The sequence below is a fragment of the Penicillium daleae genome, assembly GCF_028827525.1.
Source record: "Penicillium daleae strain IBT 16125 chromosome Unknown utg000002l_segment0_segment0, whole genome shotgun sequence".
NCBI classification, from domain to species: domain Eukaryota; kingdom Fungi; phylum Ascomycota; class Eurotiomycetes; order Eurotiales; family Aspergillaceae; genus Penicillium; species Penicillium daleae.
The window spans coordinates 3,074,148-3,085,411 of record NW_026623150.1 but is presented as its reverse complement, the minus strand read 5'-3'; the positions used below and the strand labels follow the sequence as shown (position 1 = coordinate 3,085,411).

Here is an 11,264-nt window from a genome sequence, read left to right as displayed (position 1 = left end):
TTCCACTTCATTATATTTGATCTGATTCGGAACAATGTTTGCATACCTCACGCTCTTGTCGGTGCTCGCTGTAAGTGCGTTGTGTCGAGCAACGCCTGCGATTGAGCAGCGTTCATCTCCTGCGCCCTATTCCACCTTCACCCACAATCCGGTGTACTATCCCCTTGAGCAAGCGCCTCTGTGGCGAGCGTGCTACGCGCGCGCTATTCAGGTCCAAGACGGCAGTTTGCTCCTGACATGGGAGGATTATCCATACGGCGAGAGCTCTACAAATCTTGATACCTTCAAGATCCTTCGATCAGTCGATGGTGGCACGAGCTGGTCCAATTTATCCCAAGTCGCCGACACGCAAAATGAATGGGGCATGCGCTTCCGTAAGTCACATTCAAGTCTACTATATCATTCTCTTGCTAACTGAGCTCAGAACCAGACATGTACATCTTGAAAAACGATATCGGAAAGTACGCTGCTGGAACCTTGCTAATCGCCGGAGTTTCGACACCATTGAGCCTTACTGGCGGGGTCTACATCGATCTTTATACTTCCAGCGACATGGGCCATTCGTGGACGTTCGCTAGTCACGTCGCGTATGGTGCCGGACCCGAGACTGTGACGACAGGAGATAAGGCTATTTGGGAACCTTTCTTCCTGGAGTACAATGGCAGGTTGATTGTGTACTTCAGCGACCAGCGCGACCCCGCGCACTCACAAAAACTCTCACTTACAAGCACCACGGACTTGCTTACCTGGTCTGCCTCGTCGGATGTGGTCGCCTACTCTGATGTCAACGCACGTCCTGGCATGGCCGTGATTTCTTATCTCCCGACCATCGGACAGTACATGTTATCCTACGAGTACTGCAATCCTCCATCAGGTAGTGGCTGTCCCGCACACTATCGACTTGCCTCCAATCCGACCGAATTTCTCAATGCCCCTGATCAAACTCTGACCACGACTTCCGGTTACACGCCTGGTGGCTCGCCCTACAGCGTTTGGTATGAATACCCAGGCTCTACCACCGACGGCGCGGTGATCCTGTCGACCAACTCAGACACGGATCTTTTCGTATCTACAGATAACGCAAACACGTGGACTATGGTCAACGTGAACCAGTACACGGGTCAATCTCGCCACCTCTTGTTATTTAATGATAACGGGACAGAGCGCCTGCATCTTGCTACAGCCGGCTTCTACGGCTGTTCGGGTTCATGTTATAACTACGTCGCGAACGGTGTCACGGCTCTTAGTGTCTTTAGTTAGCTCTAAGCGGGTATTCGTGAAGTAGTTTCATAATTGAAGCTACCTTCTGTAAATAACCCTGCTTGGTAGGAGTGTTAGGGCCGAGATTGAAGTATTTCGCAGCTGAGAGCTAAGGTAGAGAAACTATAGCCTTCATAGGTCCTTAGTTTTGTTACGCTCAGGCACGAAGATCTCAAATCAACATGGTAGCTTTCAACGAAGGTATCAAGACTGGAGAGAAAAGAAAGGAGGGAAATCAGTATCCACCAAGAAAAGACCCTTTTAAGCAATGGATCAACAAAGCAACAAAGCAACATGAGGTTATTCCCATTTCCGAAACGGCACATTCGTCACAAGTTCTATAAGATTGTTTTTACCTATTTCTGGTATTTACTAGAAAAGTATGGTAGCGCTCTTTACTATTCAGTCTTCCCTTTTGGTATTACTCTGCCTCTAGTTATTACCGGTTATATCTGGTCATTAACCGGTTGCTTATTACTAGAAAATATCTATGACCTCGCAGGGTCGCAGGGTTGATCCTGCGACCCTGCTATTTATATGATCGCCTGCGCCATGTCTTCATTCTCTGTGAGCTCATCTGTGTCGACTTGTAAGGCCGGGACGCACCCCAAGGCCTCTCGTGGTTTCATGTATGTGACAGCTTTCCAGAGTATCCCTTCCCTAGCTGGGTCCAGGAACTGCTTCCAATGCGATGCCTTGACTTCTCGATAGTTCGAGTCCCTGCGCATCGTTTTGGTTGCACCTCTCGAAAGAGAGTCGCCGAACGTGAGCATGCACTGAGTGATCACTGAGCATGAGTCGATGCTGACTTTCACTCAGTGAGTTCTGAGCCTGAGCGCCCTCATAAAAGCGGCGGCAGCCGAGACAGGAAAGCCCCAACCGCCAGACATTAATTATCCTGTCTATATAAGTGCGTATATTACAGGAAATACTAGTTGTCATTCATTAGACTTTCAATCCGCTCCACAAAAGGAATTTAGCCAAAAAAATGCTCACTGCCAGATTTGAACTAGCGACTTCGTGATTACTAGTCACGCACTCTACCAACTGAGTTAAGCGAGCTGGTTGATTACTGAGGTCACAATTTTACATAATGAGCATGCTTGGCATACTTTACTATAGACTGCCAAAGTTGGTTGCTGGGTCCTCCATTCAAAGATATATATTGCGGATCGAGTGTTTCATATCACTGGAATCTACATACCCCTCTAGTAGAAAACTAATCCCGTCACAAGCTCGGATCGGGCATAGTATCTGCTGAAAAGAAAGAATATCAAATTAACCGAAATAAGAATTTGCTGAAGCGACATGTCTGGCGCATAATCTATGCAAGAGGCAGTGGGGTGCTGTCGAAGTTTTTGGTCCCGATGTCCGGAGTAGATACAAGAACTACAGTACCAGGTATCTCAACTCGGCCCCTACCTAACAACCTGGGATCTACGCTATTTACGAGAATGGTGAATTATATTGAAACGTGAATCTTAGATGCATTTTGAAGTCTATGAAACGGAAGATTCGCTAGGCCAAATCAAAAAGATCTAAAGGGTGAAGCAGCTGGAGGGAATAAGCAACACACAAGAAACAGCGCTCATCATCAGATCATCATGCCAAAGCAACACATCTAGTACACCTCCAGAACATAGCGCTCCTCATCCTTGAGCTTTTCAATCTCCTTACGGGTTTCAACCTTCTTGCCATTGGCCTTGGCCTCGGCGGCGATGGCCTCTTCCAGGACGGCGGTGACATCGGGAACGGGCCAGGTGGGGCCGCACAGGTAGAAGGCACCCTCCTCGCGGACGTACGCCTTCACAATCTCAGGCAGCGACTGGCGCATGCGATCCTGGATGTAAATCTTCTCCGGCTGGTCACGAGAGAAGGCTGCGCCAAGGAGGGTGATGACACCGGCGGCCTGGTAGGCCTCCCACTCCTCACCGTAGCAGTACTCCTCACGCTGGTGACGGGAGCCCATGTACAGCAGGACGGAGCCAATCTCCTTGCCCTGGGCCTTCTCGAGAGCGCGGTGCTGAACGAAGGCACGGAAAGGAGCAAGACCGGTACCCAGACCAGCCATGATGAGAGGCTGGGTCGACTTGGGGGGCAGCTTCATGACACTGGACTTGACGCTGACGCTGACAGGAGTGCCGGGTTGCAGGCGGCTCAGGTAGCGAGTGGCCAGACCGAAGCGGTCGCGGCCGTTGGGGTCGGTCCAGTTGACAACGACGATCATCAGGGCGACGATGGTCGGGCTGACCTTCTGGCACGAGGCGATGGAGTACTCACGGCGCTTCAGAGGACCGACAATGCGGACAATCTCGTGGAAGTCGGGGTGAGCAGAAGGGTACTCGAGTAGGACATCGGCGAAGGTAATGGTGTCAACCTCAGCGCGACGCTTGAACTCAACAGCACCTTCGGGGCCACCCAGAGTGAGGAGATCGGTCTTCTCCTTCTCGTCGGTGGCGAACTCAGCCAGAGCCTCGTAGAAGCGCTTGGGCGGGCGACCGAAGATGTCAACGTTCTGCACCAGGGCCTGGTACACAGTGCGGTTCTCGAGCACGGCAGAGTCCTCGCGGCTGGGGACTTCCACGATGGCATCCGGGTTCAATCCGTAGAACTCAATGAACTTGTTGACATCCTCGGGATCGTTCTCAGCATGGACACCAAGTGCCTCACCAATGTCATAGGTAAGACCAGAGTCACCAAGATCAAACTCAATGTGGAAGATGTTGCGGTCATAGGTGACGGGGGTGAGGCGGCGGTTCTCCTTGACGTGGACGGTGAAGGTCTTGGTGGCCAGGTCGGGGCGGAGAGCATTCTTGGTGTCAAAGGCCTCCTTGAAGGCCAGACCGCGGGCAGCAGTTTCCCAGTCCTTGAGCAGAGTTGGGGGCTCAGACTCATCCTTGTCGAAGGGGACAAAGCTGTTGGTACTGAGATCCCTGGGGAGCTGAGCAGCTTCGCTGACACCCTCGGGCTCCTTCCAGGATTCGGGAACCTCGATCTGGCGCAGAACCTTCTCGAGGTCCTTGGTCACATTCTCCAAAGCTTCGGCGCTGTCGGAGATGGAAGCCAGCTTCTTGGTGGCAATACCCTCCTGAGCGGGGAGAGCAACGCGGATGAAGGAGGCCTGGAGAATCACAGTCTCCAGAGAAGAGTCCTCAACAGCTGAGGGATCGACAACGAACAGAGAGATGCCGCGCTGAGCAATAGTCTGTCGGAAAGCAGCAGGAAGCTTATTCTCGAGATCTTCGTCCTTGACACCAGGAGCGCTGATAATGAGCTTGCCGTTGTCCTTGACGGAGGCAAGGACATCGATATCGTTCAGCAGGGCGACGTTTCCAACGTAGGAAACATCGGCAGCAGTGACTGCGTAAGGAGCGTCGATGATCTTAGCACTCTTGCGAATGTCAACGCGAATAGCACCACCCTGGACCAGGTTGTCGTGAACTTTGCTGACAGTGACATTGTTTGCCGAGTCAGCGGCAAGAGCGTGGCTGAGGGCGAGGGAAGCCTCCTCGGCGACAGAGTTGTCAACGTCCCAGAAGGTGTACTCCTGGACAGTGGCAGGGTCCAGCAGCTGCAGAGGAGCGGCCTCATTGGTGGCGCTGTCAACATGCAGAATAGGCTTGTCGAAGATACGCTGGAATGCGGCAGCGATGGCAATCAGGTCCCAGCGCTGAGAGCGAGAGTACTTGATCTCAATGGTCGACGGGGCGTGCTCGCGACCTGTAGCGAAGGTCAGAGCGGCGAGGACATCCTCGTACAGGGTAGAGTGAACACCCTCCTCCTGGACAGACTGCTCGCTGGCAACCTGGCCAAGAACACCGACGGTCTTGGTGCTTTGGGGAAGGACGCGAAGGAACTCCTCCTCGACGAAGGGGCGGTAGACACGGACGTTGACCACACCAATGTGGACACCGTCCTTGGCCAGAGAGCGCGCAACCTGAGAAGCAAGAGCAGCCTCGACGGTACCAAAGACAACAAGGACGGAAACGGGCTCGGCGTGACCATGGTACTCAAAAGCACCATAGTCTGTACCAAGCTCACCGTTAAGAGCCTTCAAGAGATCTAGGAGCTTGCCCTGAGCATCAAGATGGCGGCTACGAGAGTCATCCAGAGTCTTGCGGACGTTCTCGTAAGAGCGAGTTAGGCCTTCCTTGTCCAGAACGTCGATGACACGGGTGGTCTCGCGGCCGACACGCACACCGTCATAGATGTGAATGGAGGGTAAGACGGAGGCGAGCAGAGTGGTGAAGAGGGCCATGTGCTGGGACTCGTGAGCCGAGCCGCTGGAGATCAGACCAAGACCGAGATCCTCAGCCAGAGAAAGGGCTGAAGCATAGTCGGAAACGAGGCCCTCCTCGTTGGTATAGTCGACGGCGGCGACGTGCGCAGCCACCGGGCTGGCAACGGAGTACAGGAGAGAGAGCTGCTCCAATGCAGACCGCATATAGGGAAGGGTGGCAGATGAAGCGACAATGCCCTGGGGAACATGGCGCTTCTTCAGGTCAAAGTCCTGGGAAAACAGGTAGCCCAGGGCAAGGTTTCCGGCACCCTGGCGGGTCTCGAGGGTGTTGACAACGGGAGATTCGCCATTGGTCTTGGTCTCCTGGGCTGCAGACCATTCGCGAAGGGCAGCATCGAGGTCGAAGGTCTCCGGGGAGTATGAGAAGATCTTGTCGCTCAGCAAGTACGCCACCTGTTGAATCAGGGTCTGGGCGGTAGTATATGTAGGGCCCGAGAGGGCAGACAGAGCCGGATTCGTCGCACCCATGGTGATTATTGTTCTTGTCTGATATTGTGCCTACAGCAGCAATATCTACAACGATGGACAAGACAGATCTCACCCTCAATAAAAGGATTGCTGTGGAGGAAAGTGAGGGGGAGTGACCAAGGACCCTCAAGTATAGAAAATCCCCCAGGGCATCTTTCCCAATGCGGCCTAGCGGAGAGCACGCAATCACGCAATTTTCTTATCGATAGGCAAGTCCCGATGCCGGATGGCAACTTTCTTATCGATAAGGATGAAAAATTAGGGAGCTGAGTCAGGGTCTTGGCATTTCTGTGTCCTCCTGCACAACCTTAATTAGTAATCCATCTTGGGGTCACCCTAGGGCCACTACAGGATTTCCCTATAGCCACTACAAAAGCTTATGTAATACATCACATGTCTTCGAGATGGCCTATTTTCTGTGGCATACATGCTTATATTAAGCGCTTTATCCAATCATCTAGTATTGATATATTGACTATATAGGCACGTATTAGTCATAGTATCTCACATCAGATCGAGAGGGTTACGTATAAAGCAAAGAGAGATAAGACTGAACAGCTAACTTACGCATTCTCGCCTGTTTATAGGCTAATTACTCGACAGATCTCATACTACGCAGCCAATAAAATTAAAGAACAGGTAGATAAAGCTAAAAGATCTACTCCTATTGCTCCGTTACCGATTTGTACAGGTGCTTTCGTCCAAACAATGGGCCTTCCTTGCGCGCATTAGATTAAGCAATGGCTAGATCAGGGCAAGCCAATCCCTTTATCAGCAATTCATCCCTTCTGGAGGCTTGATTCGGCTATAATAGAGGAAGCTGATTGGTTACCGATCCTCGAGCCAAGTTTGCCAAAGGTCAGATCGAAAGGAAATGAGATTCATACACCAGCTACTGCATCAATAGCAGGTCTTGTTGGTCCAAAGAAGAATAAGGCCCCGCCAAAGTGTTCTAAATGCGGTATAATTGGCCATACTATCCGGGCATGTAAATAGGGCAGCTTTCTATTGGTTGAATTAGTTGAATTAGTATTAGATTGGATATATCAATAGTGGTGAATTGATAGTGGATAGAGTAACGTTGGAAAATAGAGTCATGTGATGTATTACATAAGCGTTTGTAGTGGCTGTAGGGAAATCCTGTAGTGTCCCTAGGGTGACCCTCCATCTTGACATAAATTACATAATCCAATTTATGCCGTCCAGGGTGGGAAGTTGCACGAGCTCATGTGACGAGGACGAGGGACGGTGCCGCACCGAGGCTCGGCCACGGAGTCGAGACTGGAGACAAATTGCGGGACTGTGGAGACGATCCTGCGATCCTGAAGGAGCTGTGCGGAGTACATAATACAACAACACTCCTCCTGCGCTGGAACCCTGTAAGCTGAATTCGTAACATTGCACACTCTCGTCGACAGATAGACAGCAACTTTCATACACCCTCAAAATGGCGGAAAACTCTCCTAATCCCATCCCCTTCTCGGAGCCACCTTATCTGCGTGGTCTCCCATCTCCGTATATCACACCCGCCCACCGCGAGTTTCAGAAGCGATGCCGCAGATTCGCATGGGAGAACTTGACCCAACATGCTATGGAATGGGAAAAGTCAGGCACAGTGCCGGAACATGTCTTTGACACTTTCTGCAAGCACAACATGCTGTTGCCAAACATGCCTGCCCCACTTCCGGTGGATTGGTTGAAGCGGCTGGGAATTCATGATATTCTGGGTGTCAAAGTTGAGGATTGGGACTATATCTACACTGGAATTTACACCGATGAGGTACGTCCATTATCTAGAAAGCCAGAGTTTCCTGAGAGATGCCCTTAGCACTAACCCGTGGCTTTATGTATAGCTGGCTCGCTCTGGTTTGAGCGGTCCTGGTGCATCTTTGTATGCGGGCTTTGCCTTTGGCATCCCCCCAATTGTCAAGTTCGGCAGCAAAGAGCTACAGGAACGGTTCCTCCCTGACCTCCTCACTGGCAAAAAGCGTGCTTGCATTGCTATTACCGAGCCGGAGGCTGGTAGTGATGTCGCCAACATTGTCACCACCGCTACCAAGAGTGCCGACGGCAAGCACTATATCGTCAATGGAACCAAGAAATGGTATAAGATACTGTCCCCTGATGATCTGAATATTGATTGACAATTGAGCAGGATCACCAACGGTATCTGGTCCGAGTATGCCACCATGGCGGTCCGGACCGGCGGTCCTGGACCCTCTGGTCTCTCGGTGCTCGTTGTGCCCCTGAAGAACTACCCTGGAGTTACAATGCGTCGTCTGAAGGTCTCGGGCCAGCTCGCCGGTGGTACCACTTACATTGAACTCGACGATGTCAAGGTTCCAGTATCAAACCTCGTCGGCAAGGAGGGTGAGGGAATGCGGATTATCATGACCAACTTCAACCACGAGCGTCTCTTCATCACTGTCGGAACCACTCGTGCTGCCCGTGTGGCTCTTTCTGCAGCCTTCTCCTACTGCCTCAAGCGCGAGGCCTTTGGCAAGACTCTCATGGATCAGCCCGTGGTACGCCATCGTCTCGCCAAGGCTGGCGCCGAGCTCGAAACCATGTACGCTTGGGTTGAACAAATCCTCTATCAGCTCTGCCATCTCAGCAAGGAGGAGAGTGACATCCAGCTCGGTGGCCTGACAGCTCTGGCGAAGGCAAAGGCTGGCATGGTGCTCAATGAGTGCGCTCAAGTTGCTGTGCTCTTGTTTGGTGGTAATGGTTTTACACAGTCTGGTCAGGGTGAACTTGTTGAAGGTGAGCTAGAATCTGATTTCGTCGAATGTTCTAAAGCTAATAAGTTCTTCTCTAGCAATCCTTCGAGATGTTCCCGGAGCCCGTATCCCTGGTGGCTCTGAAGATGTCTTGCTCGATCTGTCTGTGCGTCAGTTGGTCAAGATCTACCAAGCACAGGAAAAGAAGCTGTCTCAGAGCTCCAAGATCTAAGCCATCTCCGCCCTGTATATCACATATCCCATGTCCATAGCCTCAATATAACCACCCCTTCGAACTATACCTCTCATTTATATCTGTACCAGAGGAATGTCAGAAGACAGCCACGGGTACTTTAATAGGCATTTTTTTTTTCTTGTAACACTAATAAGAGGATGTAGCGGCTTCGATATTTCGAAACCAATAATGATCATGAAACAATGAAACATAAAGAACAACCCTCGAGCTTATCCTAGGTGTACTAGGACTCTCTCTGGATAGTAATCTCCATACTTTGTGAGGGCCGGGTGGCCCGGTCGGCTTCGCAGGAAAGCTTAGCTCCGCAAATGACGAAAGCGCAGCTGCCCGCAGACCACAGCCACTTCCTTTCTTCCCTTTTCTTTCATACGCGCAGCACTCCATCTGTATAAAGCCGAAAGAAGAATCATGGCGAACGTTGCGCTGATCGGATGCACAGGCATGGTGGTACGAGCCAGATCCTCCCCTGCGACCACTCTCCTCCCTCCCCCTCGAGTTGCATAAACAAAAGGGACCCCAAATCCCCACTGACCCCGTCTCTTCAAATGTACAGGGATCCCATATCCTCACCAGCCTGCTAGCCAACTCCGGCGTCAGTCGCGTGGACACAATCTCTCGTCGAACTCCTCAAACTGCCAGCGGCGCCCCGCAATCCAAGCTCACCACCTTCGTCTCCGATAAAACCGAAACCTGGGCTGGACAGCTCTCAGCGCTCGCGCCTACCCCGGAAATCTTCATCTCCGCCTTCGCCACGACCAGGGCCAACGCCGGCGGATTCGAGAACCAGTACAAAATCGAGCATGGCTTGAACGTTGAATTGGCGCGTGCTGCGCGCGACGCTGGCGTCAAGGTGTACGTGTTGATCTCCAGCGCGAACGCGAACAAGGCCTCTTCGATTCCCTACACGCGCATGAAGGGTGAGATCGAGGAGGATGTGAAAGCACTAGGGTTTGATCGCACAGTTATTCTACGTCCTGGTTTGATCACTGGCACGCGCGAAGAGAGTCGTCCGTTGGAGGCGTCTATTCGCTTTATTGCTGGGTGGGCTGGAAAGCTGCACTCGGGCTTGAAGGATGGTTGGGCGCAGGACTCGGATGTTATCGCTCAAGCTGCGGTTAACGCAGCGCTGAAGGCTCTTGAGGGAAATGTTCCTGCTGGTAGTGAGAAGGTGTGGACTATTGACGGTAGTCAGATTATTGCGCTGGGAAAGGAGACTACTGGCTCGTCTTAGGTTACCACGGTTGTATCTTGATTCCCCTTCAAACATATTCTAGTCTTTCCTTTTTGACCGTTCTAGTGGTGTTAATAAATTGACAGTATCTATGACGATGAGAAGAATGTGTTTTGCTTCAAATAGTATGATACAACGAAGATTCTCTGGGCAGCCTATCTGTGTGTGTCTACGAGTCCATCAATTCTCATTCGACGATCCCACCATCTCCAGCGAATCTTTCCACAGTCGAGCCTCGTCCTCCGGGTTGTATGTATGAGGCACTGCGTCCCCGCTGAACGGGTTCTCATCATAGTCCCCTCGATCGGCTACTTTGCAATTGTCAAGAAACAGGCCACCTTTGCCTTCCAATTCCCTGGAGACGGCGCCCCAAACGGTAGTTGCCGCACCCTGCTCAGGACTCTTCTGAAACTTTTGAACAATTGGATTCTGCAGAAGTGCCTCAATCTCCTCTGGGGACATGTGTCTTCCCAGAGGTGTGGCAATAACTCCGGGGTGTAGACTGGTCGCATGCAGTCCCTGCGGACCGTACCGGCGCTCAATCTCATTCGCCATATACACATTCGCAATCTTTGACTGGGCATAAGCGCCCCGAGGGTCATAGCCACCTTTCTGGTAGTGATAGTTGTCTGACGGTCCTAAGCCACGAGCCATCCTATGACCAGCAGAAGACACGATGACCACGCGAGATTGGAAATTTGAAGAAGAACCCGCCAATAGCGCCGGCTTTAGCAGTTCAAAGAACAAAAAGTGCGCGAGATGATTTGTCGCAAATTGAAGCTCATGGCCTTGGTCCGTAAGCTGGAGGTCCTTGACGGCCATCACTCCAGCATTACAGATAAGAATGGTGATCTTGTCTGTCTTTGAAAGGATGCTTTGAGCAGCGGTCCGCACACTTTCCAGGGAGGTGTGATCCATGTGAATCAGTTCCATTCGGCGCGGATCGAAGATGTCTCCCAGGGCATTCTTGGCTTTCTCCAAGTCTCTTGCGGTCATGTATAGAGTTGCTCCGGTAGCTGCGAGAGCTCG

General features: G+C 51.7%; 4 protein-coding genes across 4 annotated transcripts; 3 read left to right on the top strand and 1 right to left on the bottom strand.

Moving 5' to 3' along the window:
• Positions 1-34: 34 nt before the first annotated feature.
• Positions 35-1,260, top strand: N7458_002118 (sialidase family protein; the record flags this gene model as incomplete). Its single annotated transcript, XM_056905501.1, has 2 exons — positions 35-374; positions 425-1,260. 2 exons carry the CDS (start codon positions 35-37, stop codon positions 1,258-1,260), a joined length of 1,176 nt encoding a protein of 391 aa, XP_056769608.1.
• Positions 1,261-2,881: 1,621 nt separating this feature from the next.
• N7458_002117 (sulfite reductase subunit alpha) lies at positions 2,882-6,028 on the bottom strand (the record flags this gene model as incomplete). Its single annotated transcript, XM_056905500.1, has 1 exon — positions 2,882-6,028. One exon carries the CDS (start codon positions 6,026-6,028, stop codon positions 2,882-2,884), a length of 3,147 nt encoding a protein of 1,048 aa, XP_056769607.1.
• A 1,447-nt stretch (positions 6,029-7,475) lies between these two features.
• On the top strand, positions 7,476-8,980 carry N7458_002116 (acyl-CoA dehydrogenase family protein; the record flags this gene model as incomplete). Its single annotated transcript, XM_056905499.1, has 4 exons — positions 7,476-7,808; positions 7,882-8,132; positions 8,184-8,791; positions 8,847-8,980. The coding sequence occupies 4 exons, from the start codon at positions 7,476-7,478 to the stop codon at positions 8,978-8,980; spliced, it is 1,326 nt and encodes a 441-aa protein (XP_056769606.1).
• A 432-nt stretch (positions 8,981-9,412) lies between these two features.
• On the top strand, positions 9,413-10,235 carry N7458_002115 (uncharacterized protein; the record flags this gene model as incomplete). The annotated part of the gene is made up of 2 exons (XM_056905498.1): positions 9,413-9,451; positions 9,558-10,235. 2 exons carry the CDS (start codon positions 9,413-9,415, stop codon positions 10,233-10,235), a joined length of 717 nt encoding a protein of 238 aa, XP_056769605.1.
• Between the last annotated feature and the right edge of the window lie 1,029 nt (positions 10,236-11,264).